The sequence below is a fragment of the Scyliorhinus torazame genome, chromosome 18 (genome assembly GCF_047496885.1).
Source record: "Scyliorhinus torazame isolate Kashiwa2021f chromosome 18, sScyTor2.1, whole genome shotgun sequence".
NCBI lineage: Eukaryota > Metazoa > Chordata > Chondrichthyes > Carcharhiniformes > Scyliorhinidae > Scyliorhinus > Scyliorhinus torazame.
Genome location: NC_092724.1, coordinates 32,134,754 through 32,155,009, shown reverse-complemented (window position 1 = coordinate 32,155,009; position 20,256 = coordinate 32,134,754). Strand labels below are relative to the sequence as shown.

Below are 20,256 nucleotides of genomic sequence, written 5' to 3'. Positions count from 1 at the left end.
GCGCATGCGCGGGGATGACATCAGCAGCCGCTGACGCTCCCGCGCATGCGCGGACATCCGCCGGCTGGCGGAGTCCCTTCGGCCCTGGCTGGCGTGGCGCCAAAGGCCTTCCACGCCAGCTGGTGGGACGGCAACCACTCCGGCACGGGCCTAGCTCCTAAAAATGAGGGCTTGGCCCCTAAAGGTGCGGAGAAATCCGCACCTTTGGGGCGACCCAACGCCGGAGTGGTGCACGCCACTCCATCCCGCCGGGACCCCCCGCCCCACCGGGTAGTGGAGAATCCCGCCACTGAATTTATAGGCTTCGGTGTTATGTTTTATTTCTAATTGCATATTTTTAAAGTATGTACTAGATAATGGGCTAAATTATCTGCCCCTTGCCACCGGTAGCAGAGTTCCTAGTGAGGTGGAGAATCCAGCACACGGGAGAAAACAGGATTGGTTTCCGTTTCCGATGCTTCAGTCCCCTAATGGCGTCAGGATCGCGGTTCGCACCCGTGCACCAGCGGGAGCATGCAAATGGGTCATTAAGATCAATTTGCATCCACTGAAAGGGCCCAGCACCATATCCTCTGAATCAGCGTGATTCTATGGTCCTCTGGGCTGGGAATCACATTGATGAGAACGTGGTGGACCTCAGCGGTGGGCCAAGAGGTTAACTCCTTAAGGGGTTAAGGGGTCTATCCGGGGTCCACATTTCCTCCCCCCACCCCTCCACATTGCAAGATCTGCCCACCCCACCCAGAGACCTCCTGAATAAGGAGACCCCCCAGAGACCCCTACATAAAGAGACTCTTGTCAGGAAGCCCACCAGAAAAGAGACCCCTGTCTGGAAGCTAGAGAGCAGTCCAGACAGAGGCAGTACTCATCCGGGAAATATATCTGCTGGCTCAGACGCAGGAAGCACCACGTGTCAATTCATGGAAAAAGAAAACCAGTCAGCTGTGTTTAAACGCCAACAGATCCTTGAGCTGCAAGCTATTCATTAATTTCCCTTACTAGGCTGTGATTGACAGCTTACACACACACGCACACACACACACACCTGTCAGCTGTTCTTTATTCATCTTACTTCACGGTTGAGTAACTCTGAAGTGCTCTAACCTCAATGTTTATAAACATGAATCTTCGATTGACAGGTACTGGCCCACTTCAAACAGAATTAAGTGCTTTCCAATCATCACCCCTCACGCTTGAGTGATTGTGAAGTGGTCAGCTGGAAAGTAAAATGGTGGCCCAATAACAGGAATCTCTTGCAATCCTTGCCATTCATAAATTTGTACGGCAAAGGATTGGGAATCTGGGAGTGCAAATTACATGCAATTGAGCTCTGGCGAGAGAATATCATCTCCCAAAAGGAGAATTTTGTCCAATATTTTTAAAGTAAAGTTCCATAGGAAGATGGGGCCCTTGGCCCTGTTGTGTTTATCCATTCAGAAAATTACAACATCTTCCCCAGCTCATTGTCTAGCTGTCCCTGCCCCCCCCCCCCAGATGATTCCATATCCTTTTCCTTCTGCTGTAACATGAATATCTATTTCGCTTTATAAAACTGGCTGTATGAAGGACTTCTTGAAAGCAGTTGACTTTGCCTTTCACTAGCTTAAGTTATTATCTTAATATCCCAACCTAATTTGATATTGTATTCTGTGTTTTCTTTTTCAACATCACTAACTATCATAGAGGCCTCTATTGTTCCCCTGTCAGTCGCCTCCTTCTGATGGAAGAAAAGTCCAAGTTACTCATGTCTTTTGTATTGCTCCGTCTCTGTTGCTAAGAATCATTATTTTTGTACTGCTTCCTTAACTGGCACATCTCCCTTATGTTTTTGTGTCCAGATAATTTTGTATTAAATGGAATCCAAATTGCTTTTTACAACTTTTTTTTCAATAAATAACACACTTTATTAATCTGAAGGTTTAATACCAAAATAAAAGACTGAATTTGAACAGTAATTAAAATTTAAAAGAAATTATTATTTGTCTACGTTAGATGGTGCACTTGTGAAGATGGTGTAAAGACTATAATTATTTTATAAAGCTAGAAATAAATTAGTCCGGTTTAGAAGTTTAATTTACTTTTTTCATAAGGTTCCTGATGTTCACATTGGACATTTTCAGTTACATGCTAAAAGGCTTTTATAGAGGGAAGATTGTTTAAGTTTTAAAGGCCTTGATGTTTGAGTTGGAATGGAACTATTTCTATCATCTTTATTTGCATGTTTTGAAGGTGGGAATGCATCCTTAGCTGCCTGTATTTTTAATAAATTGTCCCACCATTTTTGTTTATGAACAATATACATGGATGCCACTGACTTAACTATTCATAGTCAATAAAAAGACACATCCTCCTTCAATATGCTCTGAACCTTCAAAACTGTATATTACATTCATTCAAAACTAAACTATATCTTCCTTTTCTGTGTTTGTTCATCTTCCTCTGTATCAATCTTTTCTTTCCTGTTTCTCTTTGAAGGAGGGACCTGGTGAATGGCTGACCCTTGACTCAGAGGTTATAATGACAGATAATGAAATCTGTGGAACAAAGGACCCAACATTTCACAGGATTTTGTTGGACACTCGATTTGAGTTACCACTTGGTAGGTTTTGGCTGAGCTTTGGGTTCTTTTTTTCTTCCAGTTTCATTAGGGTCCATTTTATAATCACTAATGCTACAAGGATTGGGGTTTGCTTATTAAACCATACTACAATAGCATTCTGCAAACCTGTCCTTTGTTATCCTGTGTACTTTTGGTATTGTTGTAAATTATGAAAAATGCTGATGATTCTTACCATGGCTTTCTTCCTTTTTCTGTCTATTTAAAGCATTTAATAATTTTACTGAATAAATTATGTGATATCTTTCATTGCAACTTTGCATTTGCTTCTTTTACAACTTTTTATTCTATGTAACTTCCTTCATTGGAAATTGGAGACAGCTGTGACAGAAAGTCAGTGTCCGACGTGAACTCCGGGATGTCCTGAGCCTCTGCTGTTGTCCGGGCTGCTCTCCCCATCAGTGCTTGTCTATCTGGCGGGCACCGGCTCTGGCACTGGCTGGGGGCGGAGGACTCCGGATGGACCAGCACCATCTCCGGCAGGTCCTGTAAGACACAAGATGACATGTATGATTAGACCAGGCTGCCCGGGAGTGTGTGGGGAGGGCGGTTGGTTGGTGGGATGAGGGGGGAGGGGGGGGCACAAATGTGTCATGGACAACTGCTACTCAGCGGGGTCTCACTTGCTTGCCTGTGACCACACTCCACCTCAGAAACATCCCTTTGCCCTGGGCCACCATCCACGTTCAGGGCCTCTGCTCGGGCAAGGTGAGGGGCCGCAGTTGAGCTGGTCCCCCTCTGGTCTTCTCCCACTCCCGGCGGTTGTGTGCGGGGGGAGGGGTGGGGAAACAAACAGCCAAACCATTAAGAGGGTCCGACGCATGCAGCCCAGGGGTTGAGTGGATGGTGGCCTCGGTGGCGCGGGCACCCGGCCATGGCAGATGTGGGACAGGGTGGGGGTTCGGCCATCCTCTGGGGAGAGGGGCCGGGTTACAGGTGTGTGGGGGACGGGGTTAGTGCAAGGGACACGGAGCAGCCAACTCACCCTGGCCGCCCTGAGAAGGTCGTGCAATTTCTTCGGGCACTGCATGCCAGTCCGAACGACTTTGCCCATGGCGCTGACCGCCTCTCCCACCTGTACCCAGGCACGGCAGATGGCAGGACCTGGTGGCCTTCCTCCCGGGTCAGGGAATGGGGTCGTCCTTCTCTCCTCCACGAAGTCCAGGAGGGTGTCCAACACAGCGTCCCTGAACCATGGTGCTGCTCACCTTCAGCCAACTTGTTGGCTGGGGCGGTGTGTGTGTGTGTGTGTGTGTGTGTGTGTGTGTGTGGGCGGCGGGGGGGGGGGGGGGGGATCGTTTAAGAGCGGCTGCAGCTTGTGAGCCTCATGAGTGCCAATCATGGAGTTTTCCATGGAATTGATTGCGTTCCATGTGGCGACAGTGCTAGCCCATTTAAAGTAGCTGAATCGATGCAGCTGTTGTGCTGTTTTTTCAGTATAAAATGCCACACTTGCTCCGCTGGGGTCAACACTTAGCCCCAGAAACGGCGAATTCAGCCCAATATATTTTGTAGACTTTGATATGTGGATGGGTACCAGTGTGATAGCTGAATAAAAAAGTGAAAGCACCAGAATTGGAGTCACCAGCTGTGAATCAATCGCAAATCAATTATTCTGCCCAGAAAATTGGTTTTAAGAATAATTTTAAACTAAAGTAGGAAATTCCATGCATCTGCATACCTTGTGTTTGCTGGTAACCATTACAGATTAGAATGTTGTACAGTACTTTCATTTGGAAGATTAAAAATTGGTTGTACATAACCTGTGAAAGGTGAGGTTTGATGGACTAAATGACATTATCTTAGTCCTCATCCTTGCATGTTGTATACTAATTCATATATGTTCATAGAGGTATACATCCTTCGACTGCATGGCATCTTGAATGTCTTTAAACAATAGTGTTTGTATAGGCTCTCTCCCCAATCCTCCATATCCTTTGGGGTTTTTTTTGGGGGGGGGGGGGTGTGCAACCATATGGCCAGGTAGTTCTCCATGAAAGGTTCCCAGATTGGCTGGTATTCCCCTCGAAGTTGAAACCAGGCATCACCTGTTCAAGTTGATTGCTTATGCATGTGTTTAACTAAAATGTACACACTGTGATGGGTTGTGTTTTACTAATAGTTACAAAATGCTAGTACTGCAGATGCTGGTGTTACAGGCAGGATTGGACAGACAAACTGCGCTGATTTCCTCTGTCCACCTGCCCATAAGCTGAAGGTGTTTTGAATTGTTTTTCAAAAACAGGCAGTGGCATGTTTTCCATATCCCTCAGGTTTTTGTGATCCAATTTATTACTAATCCACAGCAAACTTGAGTTAGGATTAATTTAGAAGGTTAGTTTATTTTTGCATTCAAAAATCCAGGGGAAAGGAATGTTCACAATGCCACTCACTCTTTCACTCAAGGTGGGGGATAGGAGAAAGGAGTTTTACAGTACAAGAACCACAGAAATTAATATTAGTCCATGATATTGCCAGAGTCTCAAGTCAGAGTCCAATGCGGAATTCTTTTACATAGGAGTTAAAGTTGAACCGGAATTATAATATTTGCTTTTCAGTGGGTGCTGACCGCAAGATTAAGTAGGTACACAGAGGCGAGGCAATATACGTAATCTTCCAGCAAAGACAGGCTTTGTAGTACAGGCTGTTGTTTTTCCTGGAGGGTCTGCTTCTTGGTGGTTCCCCAGCTGGATGTTAAAACAGCAGACTGACTAGTTCTGAGTTCTCAAAGGCATAAACGGATTACGAAATGTTAGCTTCTGTCATGTAACCTTCCTTCTCCACAATGGCTCCATGAGGGATATTTATCCAGCATCTGGAATTAGCTTTGATTTCAGGGCTGATAATGTCCAAGTCATTAGTTTTTGAAAGAGTTACCATCTATGTTGAGGGTCTGATGTCTGGAAATCCATTGTATAGACAGATCCACTGACTCCACTAATAAGATGAGCTTATGAGATGCATATGACACCACCTTTCAAATGGGCCTGGTCACTTCCAGGTGTGATATGAGTTTGTCGACAGAACAAGTCCTGAAGTGCAGAACAAGCTCTGAAGTACAGGTCTCCTGGTCTTTTGTCAATACAATGTGGTGTGAGACTCCAGAAGCTGAGCAAATAATTATTTTCTTCTTCTGGGGGTAGCTCTTAAACAAAGGGTTAACTTTGTGGTCAGGGACCATGTAGCAGCCATCTTTTTGTTCTGAAAAAGTCCCTTTTTTAAAATAGCAAGAATATGTTTTGAATATATAGGGTGGAATTTTATAACCCATCCCACCAGTGCGGTTTTCCGAACTGGCAAAATATCAGAAGCTCTGAAAGTAGGCAGTTCATAAGGAAAGAAAAAATTTATGTTAGGAGAATTGTGAGAAAAGTCATAGTATTGTGCATCGCTGTCCAGGTATACAACATCCACTGGTTCACCCTTGTCTACTCTACTGGTCACATCCTCAAAAAATTCCAGAAGATTTGTCAAGCATAATTTCCTCATCGTCCAGGCTAATGTCCTTCCTTATTATTGCATTAATCTCCTCTTTTACCAACACACTACCCACCTCCCTTTATCTTTCCTGGATGTTGAATATCCCTGGATGTTGAGTTCTCATTCTTGGTCACCCTGGAGCCAGGTCTCCATAATCCCAATTACATCGTATCTGTTAATGATTGTCGGCACAGTTAATTCATCAACTTTATTACAAATGCTCCTCGCATTGAAACACAGCCACCAGGCTTGTTTTTTTTGACATTTATTGCTCTTTTAGAATTTACATTTTTTTTAAAAATAAACATTTTATTGAGGTATTTAGAACAAAGAACAAAGAAAAGTACAGCACAGGAACAGGCCCTTCGGCCCTCCAAGCCCATGCCGACCATGCTGCCCGACTAAACTACAATCCTTTTTGGTATTATAACAACACAATAAACAATGTACATGAAACTATAAACATAGTGCAAAAGCCAACTCCCTCCCTTACAGATCCCACCTTTACTAACACCCTATTCTAAGCTAAACTAATCCCCCCCCCCCTTCTGCTGATGATTAATTTTCCACGAAGAAGTCGACGAACGGTTGCCACCTCCAGGCGAACCCTATCAGTGACCCTCTCAAGGCGAACTTGATTTTCTCCAAACCGAGAAAGCTAGCCATATCCGATAGCCAGGTCTCTGACTTCGGGGGCTTTGAGTCCCTCCAAGCTAATAGTATCCGTCTCTGGGCTACCAGGGAAGCAAAGGCCAGAACGTCTGCCTCTCTCCTCCTGGATTCCCAGGTCTTCTGACACCCCGAAAATCGCCACCTCTGGACACAGCGCCACCCTTGTTTTCAACACCGTGGACATGACACCTGCAAATCCCTGCCAAAATCCCCTAAGCTTCGGACATGCCCAGAACATTGTGGACATGGTTCGCTGGTCCTCCCGCACATTTTCCACACCTGCCTTCCACCCCAAAGAATCTGCTCATCTGGGCCACTGTCATGTGAGCCCGGTGAACGACCTTAAATTGTATCAGGCTGAGCCTGGCACATGTTGCAGACACGTTGACTCTACTCAATGCGTCCACCCATAGACCATCCTCTATCTCTCCCAGTTCCTCCTCCCAGTTGCGCTTCAACTCCTCAGTCTGCATCTCCTCTGACCCCATAAGTTCCTTGTAAATGTCAGAGTCGCTCCCTTCTCCTACCCACCCTCTAGAAACTACCCTGTCCTGAATCCCCCATAGCGGTAGGAGCGGGAAGGTTGACACCTGTTTACGTAGGAAGTCCCGCACCTGCAGATATCTGAATTTGTTTCCCCTCGCCAACTCAAACGTCTCCTCCAGCGCCCTCATACTCTGAAAGCTCCCCTCTATAAACATATCCCCCATCCTCTCAATCGCTGCTCTCCGCCAGATCCGGAACCCCCCATCCATACTTCCCAGGGCAAACCGGTGATTTTTACAGATTGGGGACCAGACCGATGCTCCCTCTGCTCCCACATGTCTCCTCCATTGCCCCCAGACTCTCAGGGCCGCCACCACCATGGGGCTGGTGGAGTACTGTGCCGGCAGGAACGGCAGAGGCGCAGTTACCAACGCCCCCAAACTGGTGTCCTTGCATGATGCCGCCTCCACTCGCTCCCATGCCGACCCCTCCCCCGCCACCCACTTCCTAATCATGGCTATATTCGCCGCCCAGCAATAGTTACTAAAATTTGGCAGCGCCAGCCCGCCCTCTCCCCGACTCCGCTCAAGCATTACCTTCCTTACCCTTGGGGTCTTGCCCACCCAAACAAAGCCAGAGATCACTTTGTGACCCTTTTAAAAAAGGATGGCGGAATAAAGATGGGGAGACATTGAAACACAAACAGGAATCTCAGGAGGACCATCATCTTCACCGTCTGCACCCTCCCAGGTAATGACAACGGGAGCGCGTCCCATCTCTGAAAATCGTCCTTCATTTGGTCTACTAGCCGGGCCAGATTTAATTTATGCAGCCGGTCCCATTTCCACACCACTTGAATGCCTAAGTACCTAAAGCTTCCCCCGACTAATCGAAACGACAGCTCCCCCAATTGCCTCTCCTGTCCCCTCGCCTGGATCACAAACATCTCACATTTCCCTATATTTAGCTTATACCCCGAAAACCGGCCAAATTCCCCTAGAATCCTCATGATTTCTTCCATCCCCTCTAATGGGTCCGATACATACAGAAGCAGGTCGTCTGCATAGAACGAGACTCTGTGCTCCACCCGCCCCCCTGGACCAGCCCCTTGAGGCTCTCATAGCAATTGCCAATGGCTCTATAGCTAGCGCGAACAACAGTGGGGAGAGGGGGCATCCCTGTCTCGTCCCCCGGTGCAGACTAAAATAGTCCGATGTTGTCCTATTCGTCCGTACACTTGCCACAGGCGCCTGATACAGCAACCTGACCCAGTCAATAAAGCCCCGCCCAAATCCGAACCATCCCAGTACCTCCCACAGATAATCCCTATCTACCCGATCAAAAGTCTTTTCTGCATCCATTGCGATCACTACCTCCACCTCCCTACCTTCCGGCGGCATCATGATCACATTTAACAACCTTCTTACATTGGCCACCAACTGCCTACCCTTAACAACCCCGTCTGGTCCTCCCCAATAATGTCCAGAACACAATCCTCAATCCTGTAGGACAAAATTTTGGCCAGCAGTTTGGCGCCCACATTCAACAGGGATATCGGCCTGTAGGACCCACACAGCTCCGGGTTCTTGTCCCGCTTCAGAATCAGCGAAATCGTGGCCTGTGACATCGTCGTGGACAGCACCCCACTTTCCCTTGCCTCATTGAACATCCTCATCAGCACCGGCCCCAATATCCCAGAGAACTTTCTATAAAACTCCACTGGGTACCTGTCCAGCCCCGGGGCTTTACCCTCCTTCATGACCTTCAGACCCTCCACTATCTCTTCCAACCCGATCGGGACCCCCAGCCCTTCTACCAGCTCCCCGTCCCAGCTCCCCGTCCACCTTTGGGAAATTCAGCCACCCCCCAAGAAGTGCCTCATCCCCTCCGGCCCCGTAGGGGGTTCCGACCTTTCCAGCCTATTGTAGAAATCCCTAAACGCCTTATTCACCCCTGCTGAATCTCCAACCAGGTTCTCATCTCCGTCATTTACTTTCCCTATCTCCCTGGCTGCCTCCCTCTTTCTAAGCTGCTGTGCAAGATTCTGCTGCCTTCTCTCCATACTCATAGATCGTCACCCTCGCCTTTCTCAGCTGCTCCACCGCCCTCCCTGTGGTTAACAAGCTGAACTCCGCCTGTAACCTCCGCCGTTCCCTTAAAAGCCCTGCCTCTGGGGTCTCCGCATATCTCCTATCGATCTGTAGTATCTCCTTAACCAGTCGGTCCGTCTCTGCCCTGTCTACCTTCTCCCTGTGGGCCCGTATCGAGATCAGTTACCCTCTAACCATCGCCTTCAGTGCTTCCCGACCACCGCTGCTGAAATTTCCCCCGTGTTGTTGACCTGCAGTTAGTTCTGAATAGATTTCCTCAGCCGCTCGCACACCCCTTCGTCAGCCAAAAGTCTCACATCTAACCTCCAGTGCGGGCGCTGGTTACTGTCTTTACTAACCTGCAGGTCAACCCAGTGCGGAGCATGGTCTGAGATTGTGATCGCCGAGTACCCCGTGTCCACCACCCCTGCCAGTAAGGCCCTGCTCAAAATGATCGATCCGGGAGTACACCTTTATGCACATGTGAGTAGAAGAAGAACTCCTTCACCCTCGGCTGCCCAAATCTCCATGGATCCACCCCCCCCCCCCCTCCCCCAACCCCCCCCGAACACAGGTGCCCTCTTGACCGGCCCATTTAACCCTCAAACATTCCAAGTGATCAGCCTAGTTGGGGGGCTCATTGCCCCCCACTTCGCCAATCAGCCATCCCCTTTTTTGGGCCCGCCTCCAGCCCATGCTCCGCACCTCCACCGGCCCGCCCCCAGGCAGCCTCCACCCACAACCTCCTCTCTGCCCCTTGGCCCAAGTACCTCCCTCGTCAGCAGAACATTTTCCCCCCCCCCCCTCCCTCCCCTAGTAACAACACTCTGTAACCCAACCCCTTTGATAAACCAAACATATGCACCCCCCCCCCCCCGCTCTTCCATGAGCTAGCCCGCCCAGCTAGCTTGGTGGCCCCCATCCCTGGCACCAGATAGTCTCCCACCTACTGTTCCCCCCCCCCCCACTTCAAACATACTCCAACATCAAACAATCCCCACACAATTGCCCAACAGAAAAACACCAAAATCTAAACAAGCAGACCTCCATCCCCCAACAGTGCAAATGAAAACCTTAACTCACTCAGCTCTGCCACTGGTCTCATATCGATACAGAAGGCATTAAAAACAGCTTCCATAAAACGGAAAACGAGAAACTTTTTTTTTTTGAAGAACAGCGAAACCAAAAGAAAAAAAAACATGAACGCTGCAGCAAAGTTTAAAAGTTCTCAGTCCACCACCAGTCCTTTCCTTTTCACGAAGTCCAGCGCATCCTCAGGCGACTCAAAATAAAAGTGCTGTTCCTCGTGCGTGACCCAGAGATGGGCCGGATACAACAGTCCGAAATGCACCTTTTTCGTAAAAAGAATCAACCTCATCTGGTTGAAGCCTGTTCTTCTCCTGGCCACCTCCACACTCGGGTCTTGGTAGACCTGCAAGATATTATTGTCCCACTTACAGCTCCGTGTCTGCTTGGCCCACTGTAGAATGTGCTCCTATCCAAGTACCTGTGGAATCTCACCACCATTGCCCTCGGGGGGGGGGGTCTCTGGTTCGCGGCGAGTGCTCTGTGAGCCCTGCCCACCTCCCAAGGGTCAGGAGAATGCCCCATCCCCAGCAGCTTCTTAAAAATATCTGCGATGTCTGCCCCAGCGTCCGCTCCTTCGGAACCCCCCAGGAGCCCAACAATTCTCAAGTTCTGCCGGCGGGACCTATTCTCTAGGTCCTCCATCTTCTGCAGGAGCTTCTTCTGCTAGTCTCTCAGCATCCCCACCTTCAACTCCCCCGCAGTTTGATGTTCCTCCTGCTCAGCCAGCGCTTTCTCCACCTTCTGGATCGCCCGATCTTGGGCGTCTAATCTAAGCTCCAGCCACTCAATCGACTCTTTTATCGGGTCCAAACAGTCCCGTTTCTGCTTCGCAAAGCCTTCCTGACTAAGGATGCATCAGAGAGGGAATCCTCGGGTCTGCGGGCCGTGGAGGTACAACCGTTGCGCCGTTCATCACAGAAGCGCCGGTCTCTGTCTCATTACACGCCGCCTGATCCAACGCCGCATGCAAATGGTGTCCGGCCTGCGGCCAAACGAGTCCGACGCAATCCTTCGCCAGGGTCTTCGGTGGATTCCTTGGACTTTGGGGGGGGAGGGATGTTATAACCTGCCTACTTACCATTGGCTGGGGACTAATGACTATCCCACAATCCTGTGGGAGTATGAACTTCCTCAATGACGGGGGCGGAGAAACCACTAGTAAACCCCTAGTATAAATAAAGCTGGCCAGTTCAGGAACCAGCAGGAAGGAGTATGTAGCAAAGGAAGTTACTGCTACTGTTATGTATATATGTTATAGTAAATAAATGTTATTACTTTGTATCCTTAAAACTCGTGCTGGATTCTTTGTGGCCCTTACAAAAGACAGGCTGGCTGATTGGGCAAATACTTGACAAATGCAATATAATGTGGGTAAATGTGAGGCTATCCACTATGGCTGCAAAAACAGAAAAGCAGATTATTATCTGAATGGTGGCAGTTTAGGAAAAGGGGAAGTGCAACAAAGCCTAGGTGTCATGGTTGTTGAACGTTGGCATGCAGGTACAGCAGGCGGTGAGGAAAGCTAATGGCATGCTGACCTTCATACCGAGAGGATTTGAGTATAGGAGTAGGGATGCCTTGCCGCAGTTATACAGGGCCTTGATGAGGCCACACCTAGCAGTTTTGGTCTCCTAGTTTGAGGAAGGACATTCTTGCTATTGAGTGTCCAGCGAAGATTCACCAGACTAATTCCCGGGATGGCAGGACTGACATATGAAGAAGACTGGATCAACTGGGCTTGTACTCACTGGTGTTTTGAAAAATGAGTGGGGATCTCATAGAAACATACAAAATCCTGATGGGAGACTGGACAGGTTAGATGTGGAAAGAATGTTCCCAATGTTGGGGCATCCTGCAGTAGGGGTCACAGTCTAAGAATAAGGGACAAGCCATTCAGGACTGAGATGAGGAAGAACTTCTCCTGTCAGATTTGTGAACTTGTGGAATTCTCTACCACAGAAAGCCGTTGGGGCCGGTTTGTTGGATATATTCAAGAGGGAGCTGGACGTGGCCCTTGTGGCTAAAGGGATCAAGGGGTATGGAGAGAAAGAGAGAGTGGGATACTGATCTTGCATTGAATGGTGGTGCAGGCTCGAAGGGCCGAATGGCCTAATCCTGCACCTATTTTCTATGTTTAAGGATGTGATGAAAAATGTTAGTATTTCTATTACCTTGAACAGAAGTGTTCTTTGTTATTTTTCAAGTTGGAATGTAGTCCTGGTGCTCCACCTTTTTGAGAGAGAGAGCTCCATTGCAGCACATCAGTGTGGTGCTGTGTTACCACTGGCCTGTGAGATTCATGCTATCACCATCGTTTGGCTGGTATTATTGCATAATGTATTACCACCCTTGATCCTAATCTTGTAAAGTTAATTTCCTTAAAGCTTGAGGTTAGAATACAATTAATATATTATACTGGAGAATTTTGACAGCTATTTTTAGCTGCACAGTTGAAAATCAATTTTTCAGAACAAAAATGAGGGAGAATGATTGCTCCTGGTCAACCATGTCATACTGAAGACTGCACACACTGCATTGATTATTATGGAAAAAATTTATCCTTTCAGGAGGTGCTAAATTTTGGCATGATTTACTTTATTTCAATTTTTTAGTTAATTGATGCGAAAAAAGCAAGAATTGTAATCTAGTAATGTATCTGTTGTTTGAGACCAATCCATCACATTCAGTCAGTCAATAATATAATAATATAACAGCAAAAGACTGCGGATGCTGAAAATCTGAAATAAAAATGGAAAGTGCTAGGAATACACAGTCGGTCTGGCAGCATCTTTGGAGTGAGAAACTGAGTTAATAGTACGGGCCAATAATGCAACCTGGAATTGTATAACTTTGAAAGGAAAGGGCAGGGTGGTGGTGACAGGGTGAGGGATTTAGCTCATCAGAGTTTAAACACTGGCATCAACATAATGATATTCTCAAAATAAATTTGTACGTGGAGCCCATTTTAAAAAAAACTGACGTGTGTTAACACTTCAACTACACAGCAATTTAGTTGTGTGGTTTGGAAGAAGTGGGCAGCACGGTAGCATTGTGGATAGCACAATTGCTTCACAGCTCCAGGGTCCCAGGTTCGATTCCGGCTTGGGTCACTGTCTGTGCGGAGTCTGCACATCCTCCCCGTGTGTGCGTGGGTTTCCTCCGGGTGCTCCGGTTTCCTCCCACAGTCCAAAGATGTGCAGGTTAGGTTGATTGGCCATGATAAATTGCCCTTAGTGTCCAAAATTGCCCTTCGTGTTGTGTGGGGTTACTGGGTTATGGGGATAGGGTGGAGGTGTTGACCTTGGGTAGGGTGCTCTTTCCAAGGGCCGGTGCAGACTCGATGGGCCGAATGACCTCCTTCTGCACTGTAAATTCTATGATTCTATGAAGTCAGGAACTGCACAGAATAGTAAATACATAAGATACTGAATGTGCTCAATTTAATGTGGTTGAATTAATGCCAAATTTAAGGTGGTGTGAAACCCAATTTTTTTTTAACTGCCCATCTGCAAAAATAATTTCTGGATACTAATTTGAAGATGGCACATAGTAAAAGCACATGAAACACAGTAAATTTAGGATAATTTCAAAGTTGAAAACCAGTGGGAAATCCATTCTACTTTGCAATTGGTGGGGGTGTGGAAGGAAAGTTTGTCTATGTATTTACATTGTGTATTTATTGTATATCCTATGTTTTTCATGTATGGAACGATCTGCCTGGACTGTTTGCAGAACAATATTTTTCATTGTACCTCGGTTCCTGTGACAATAAATCTAAATCTATTCTAAGTGATAATTGTATTGGGTGGCACGGTAGCAGAGTGGTTAGCACTGTTGCTTAACAGTGCCAGGCATCCGGGTTCAATTCCCAGCTTGGGTCGCTGTGCAGATTCCCCATGTCTGCATGGGTTTCCTCCCGCTGCTCCGGTTTCCTCCCACAAGTCCCGAAAGACGTGTTTGTTAGATGAATTGGACATTCTGAATTTTCCCTCTGTGTACCCGAACAGGCACCGGACTGTGGCGACTAGGGGATTTTCACAGTAACTTCATTGCAGTGTTAATGTAAGCCTACTTGTGACATGAATAAAGATTATTATTATTATTATTACGTCCAAAGTTGCTCAGTAAGATTATAACCTGAATTTTCTGTGTTCACTGTTGTTCCTCCACCGAAACTGACACCAACTATGGGAGTCTGCAATGCACAGAATAACGCAGAAATCCAATAGTTGCTGCCTGTGATTCTGCACTGCTTCAGAGTGTGTATTGTTGAGGGCCCGAGAGTGCAATCCTTAAGAAACCAATGAGTTGATTCATGTTTATGATTAATAGAAAGTAGTATTTGTATGTCGTTAAAAATTCAAGTCCACACACAGCACCTTGAATTATGTACAAAATGTGACAAACTGAACAAAATGAAATGCACCTCCAAGCATTATAACTCTGCATTTTCTCATCACAACTCTAATGTGGGACCACCAAGCACCTTAGAAGTATTGATGGATAAGGTAATTCAAAGTGGTCAAATCAATAATTTAATCCCATCACCATAAATTCATGGAAAAAAGCAAGTGTTTTTCATAGCCAGTGTTCAGCTAGTTTAAAAAACGTGTACTGACAACAGTGAAATTGCTATGTGGCTCCCAGATACTTTGATTACAAAATCACATTTGTTGCGATGATATTTGACTACATCTGATTTCATTGTTGGATTTAATATGATAATTAGATTTTGAGCACCCATTTGGACAAAATATTTTAATAGCTAATTGTATTATCTGTTCATACTATTGAATAGTTTGAGTGACTATTGTGGTTTGTAAAAATATACATTTTGAAATTTAAGCTTCAGATCTATTTCTTCAAAGTTATACTTTCCGTTGCAGATATCCCAGAGGAAGAGGCACGTTACTGGGCCAAAAAATTGGAGCAACTGAATGCAATGAGGGATCATGATGATGTAAGTGTTAAATACACTGCAATTGAATTTACAGCTATGATCACTGTATGTTTTGTAATTCACTTGAAATTTAAGTGCATTATCTACTTATCTAGAAATAAACTGGGGAACATTTGGATCATTTAAAATTTTGAACGTTTGAATTTTTAAAATGGTCCCCAACACCATAGCTAAACTCACATTGCCAGGCAATATAATCAGGATTAAATCTTTGAATTTAATAGTATCCCCAAATTCGGACTTTAAAAACTTATCAGACATTAGGCTCATTTAGGTATCGCAACCTGCATTCACCCAGCACTTGGGAATCAACGGCCGCGCCTGCGAGGTCTCAACTGGGCGCTGTTTAGCACTGGTTTCTAAAATCGTGGATCAGGCGTGATGGCACCTCGGGGGTCTCGTCTCGCAGGCCGTAAGAGCCCCCCGGATAGTCGGGGATATGGCAGGATAATACCTTGGCACTGCCAGCCTTGCACCCTGGTATTTCAATGTGGATACCAGGGTGCTAAGAAGGCAGTGCCAATGAACCCTGGTACCAGATTGGCACTTCCAAGGTTTGGGACTGGGGCCATGCCCATGAGAGCGGGATTTCTGAGGGGCGCAGAAAGGTTGGGGTGTGAAGAGGGTGTCCTGAAAGTGGGGAGACCTGAAAAGAGGGGTTTAGAGATCAAGGCAGCATTTCAAATGGCACCCCGATCCGTGAGGAGCCAGTCTCGCTGGCGAGCTCAGCTCCCAGTGCAGAAAAACTTTCTCAGTGATGCCTCAATGGGGAGAAACTCCCCGAGGCCCCCAAAAAATAGCTAAGTGCCGTTGAATAGCAGTGTCAATCTCGGCACTGTAGATGTTGAGAAACACCTTGCCAAACATGGCGGAAACCGGACTTTGAAATTTTTCAGGTGAACCGCTACCCATACTTCCGGGTTTTGAGTTTGCATGACAGCGAAAACAGCGCGAGAGGAGAGAGAACTGGGACAGCGAAAACAGCGCGGGAGGAGAGAGCCGGGTGATTTAAAAAGCGCGGGAGGAGAGAGAGCCGGGACAGCGAAAACAGCGTGAAAGGAGAGAGAGCCGGGACAGCGAAAACAGCGCAGGAGGAGAGAGCCGGGAGATTTTAAAAGCGCGGGAGGAGAGAGAGCCGGGACAGCGAAAACAGCGTGGGAGGAGAGAGCCGGGAGATTTAAAAAGCGCGGGAGGAGAGAGAGCCGGGGCAGCGAAAACAGCGCGAGAGGAGAGAGCCGGGAGGAGAGAGAGCCAGGACAGTGCTGGGAGAGGTGAGTGCACAAAACGTGTGGCAGGAGTGCCTTTAGTCACGGAGTGCTGATTGGAACAGAGTGCACCTGAGTTTAGGTGAGTGACTGAGTACTGATTGGAACAGAGTGCATCTGAGTTTAGGTGAGTGACTGAGTGCTGATTGGAACAGAGTGCATCTGAGTTTAGGTGAGTGACTGAGTTTGGGTGAGTGGTGAGAGAGGGCTGTGTTTTTGTTGGTGTTCGGGTTTATCCTTGAGGTTCTATAAAAATATTTTTTAAATTATTTAAATTAATTAACTAGTTGAATATGGCTGGACAGGTGATGTGCTGTTGCTGTATGATGATGGAACTGGTGGATTCCATTGAGACCGTCAGTGACCACATCTGCAGCAAGTGTTGGCTGCTCGAGGAACTTCGGCTCAGAATTGATGAGCTGGAGACCGAGCTGCACACACTGTGGCACATCAAGGAGGGGGAAAATTACCTGGACGCTTTGTTTCAGGAGGCAGTCACACCCGGTAGAATAAGTACTGTTAATTCGGACAGTGGTCAGGGACAGAGTGGTGTGACTGCAAGGGAGGCAGGTAGGGGGATCCTGAGTTTAGGAGTTGAGGAGCCTCACCCCTTGACCTTGTCCAACAGGTATGAGGTACTTGCTCCCTGTGTGGATGAGGAAGAGGGCTGTAGGGAGGATGCGTTGACTGACCACTGCACCGTGGTACAGGAAGCCATTCAAGAGGAGGGAGCAAAAAGACAAGTGGTAGTTGTAGGGGATTCTATAATTAGGGGGATTGATGGCATCCTTTGTAAGCCAGATTGAGAGTCCCGCATGGTATGTTGCCTGCCCAGTGCCAGGGTGAGGGACATCTCTGATCGGCTTGAAAGGATTTTGGAGAGGGAGGGGGAGGATCCAGTGTTGTGGTTCACGTTGGGACTAACAACATAGGTAAGACTAGTAAAGAGGACCTGTTTGGGGATTATCAAACACTAGGGACTAAATTAAAGAACAGGTCCTCCAGGGTTATAATCTCTGGATTACTACCCGAGCCACGTGCCAATTGGCATAGGGTTGAGAAAATTAGGGAAGTTAACACGTGGCTAAAGGAGTGGTGCGGGAAAGAGGGATTCCATTTCATGGGGCATTGGCATCAGTACTGGGGGAGGAGGGACCTGTACCGTTGGGACGGTCTTCACCTGAACCATTCTGGGACCAGTGTTCTAGCGAATAGGATAAATAGGTTGGTCACAAGGACTTTAAACTAGCAAGTTGGGGGAAGGGAAGTGTAAAGCTATGGACAGTATAATGGTTAATGGAGATCAAGGCAGCAGGTTACGTGACAGGTTATTATGTAGCGATATGGGTTCAAAGACAAGGAAAATTAGGAGTAAGGGTAAGAGGAAAAATAAATTGCGAAAAGTTACTGATCAAGGTGTTAGGATTCATAACAAAGACATAAAAAACAGCAAAAGTGTACTTTACCTGAATGCTCGTAGTATACGAAATAGGGGTAAATAGGGGCTGTTTAGCACAGGGCTAAATTGCTGGCTTTGCAAGCAGGCCAGCAGCACGGTTCAATTCCCATAACAGCCTCCCCGAACAGGCGCCGGAATGTGGCGACTAGGGGCTTTTCACAGTAACTTCATTTGAAGCCTACTTGTGACAATAAGCGATTTTCTTTTCATTTCATTTTCATTTCATTTCATTTCAAATGAGTTGATGGCGCAAATCATCGTGAATGACTATGATTTAGTGGCCATTACTGAAACATGGTTAACGACTGGGAGTTAAATATCCAAGGGTATCAGACTATACGAAAGGATAGAATGGACGGTAAGGGCGGTGGTGTAGCTTTGTTGTTTAAGGATGGCATCCGGGCAATAGTAAGGGATGATATTGGTGCTATGGAGGACAAGGTTGAATCAATTTGCGTGGAAATCAGGAATAGTAAGGTGAAAAGGTCACTGATAGGAGTAGTCTATAGGCCACCAAATAGTAACAGGATGGTAGGGCAGGCAATAAGCAAAGAAATAACGGATGCATGTAGAAATGGTACAGCGGTTATCATGGGAGATTTTAATCTGCATATCGATTGGTGTAACCAGGTTGGTAAAGGCAGCCTTGATGAGGAGTTTATAGAATGTGCCCGGGATAATTTCCTGGAACAGTATGTATTGGAACCGACAAGGGATCAAGCGGTCCTAGATCTGGTCCTGTGTAATGAGACAGGATTGATTAATGATCTCATAGTTCGGGATCCTCTTGGAAGGAGCGACCACAATATGGTGGAATTTAAAATACAGTTGGAGGATGACAAGGTAAAATCAAACACTAGTGTTTTGTGCTTAAACAAAGGCGATTACAATGGGATGAGAGAAGAACTAGCTTAAGGTAGACTGGGAGCAAAGACTTCATGGTGAAGCAGTTGAGGAACAGTGGAGAACCTTCCGAGCGATCTTTCACAGTGTTCAGAAAAGGTTCATACCGACAAAAAAGAAAGACGGTAGAAAGGGGAAAAATCGACCGTGGATATCTAAGGAGGTGAGGGAGAGTATCAAATTGAAGGAAAAAACATACAAAGTGGCAAAAATTAGTGGGAGACTAGAGGACTGGGAAGTCTTTAGGGGACAACAGAAAGCTACTAAAAAAGCCATAAAGAAGAGTAAGGTAGACTATGAAAGTAAACTGGCTCAGAACATAAAAGCAGATAGTAAAAGCTTCTACAAATATATAAGACAAAAAAGAGTGGCTAAGGTAAATATTGGTCCTTTGGAAGATGAGAAGGGAGATTTAATAATAGGAGACGGGGAAATGGCTGAGGAGCTGAACAGGTTTTTTGGGTCAGTCTTCACAGTGGAGGACACAAATAACATGCCAGTGACTGATGGAAATAAAGATATGATAGGTGAGGACCTTGAGATGATTGTAATCACTAAGGAGGCAGTATTGGGCAAGCTAATGGGGCTAAAGGTAGACAAGTCTCCTGGCCCTGATGGGATGCATCCCAGAGTGTTAAAAGAGATGGCTAGGGAAATTGTAAACGCACTAGTGATAATTTATCAAAATTCACTAGACTCTGGGGTGGTCCCAGAGGATTGGAAAGTAGCAAACGTGACACCACTGTTTAAAAAAGGAGGTCGGCAGAAAGCGGGTAATTATAGGCCGGTAAGCTTAACTTCGGTTGTAGGGAAAATGCTGGAATCTATCATTAAGGAGGAAATAGCGGGGCACCTGGAGGGAAATTGTCCCATTGGGCAGATGCAGCATGGGTTCACAAAGGGTAGGTCGTGTCTGACTAATTTGGTAGAATTTTTTGAGGACGTTACCAGTGCAGTAGATAACGGGGAGCCAATGGATGTGGTATATCTGGATTTCCAGAAAGCTTTTGACAAGGTGCCACACAAAAGGTTGCTGCATAAACTAAAGCTGCATGGCATTGAGGGTAAAGTGGTAGCATGGGTAGAGGATTGGTTAACTAACAGAAAGCAGAGAGTGGGGATAAATGGGTGTTTCTCTGGTTGGCAACCTGTAACTAGTGGGGTCCCTCAAGGATCAGTGTTTGGTCCGCAGTTGTTCACAATTTACATAGACGATTTGGAGTTGGGGACCAAGT

General features: G+C 46.6%; 1 protein-coding gene across 1 annotated transcript in view; it reads left to right on the top strand.

Moving 5' to 3' along the window:
* Positions 1-20,256, top strand: part of LOC140395097 (protein unc-13 homolog A-like) — a 522,914-nt gene that overhangs the window by 214,888 nt on the left and 287,770 nt on the right. The window contains exons 5-6 of the mRNA XM_072482511.1: positions 2,476-2,599; positions 15,321-15,394. Coding sequence (XP_072338612.1) covers positions 2,476-2,599; positions 15,321-15,394 — 198 coding nt within the window. The remainder of the gene's footprint in view (positions 1-2,475; positions 2,600-15,320; positions 15,395-20,256) is intronic.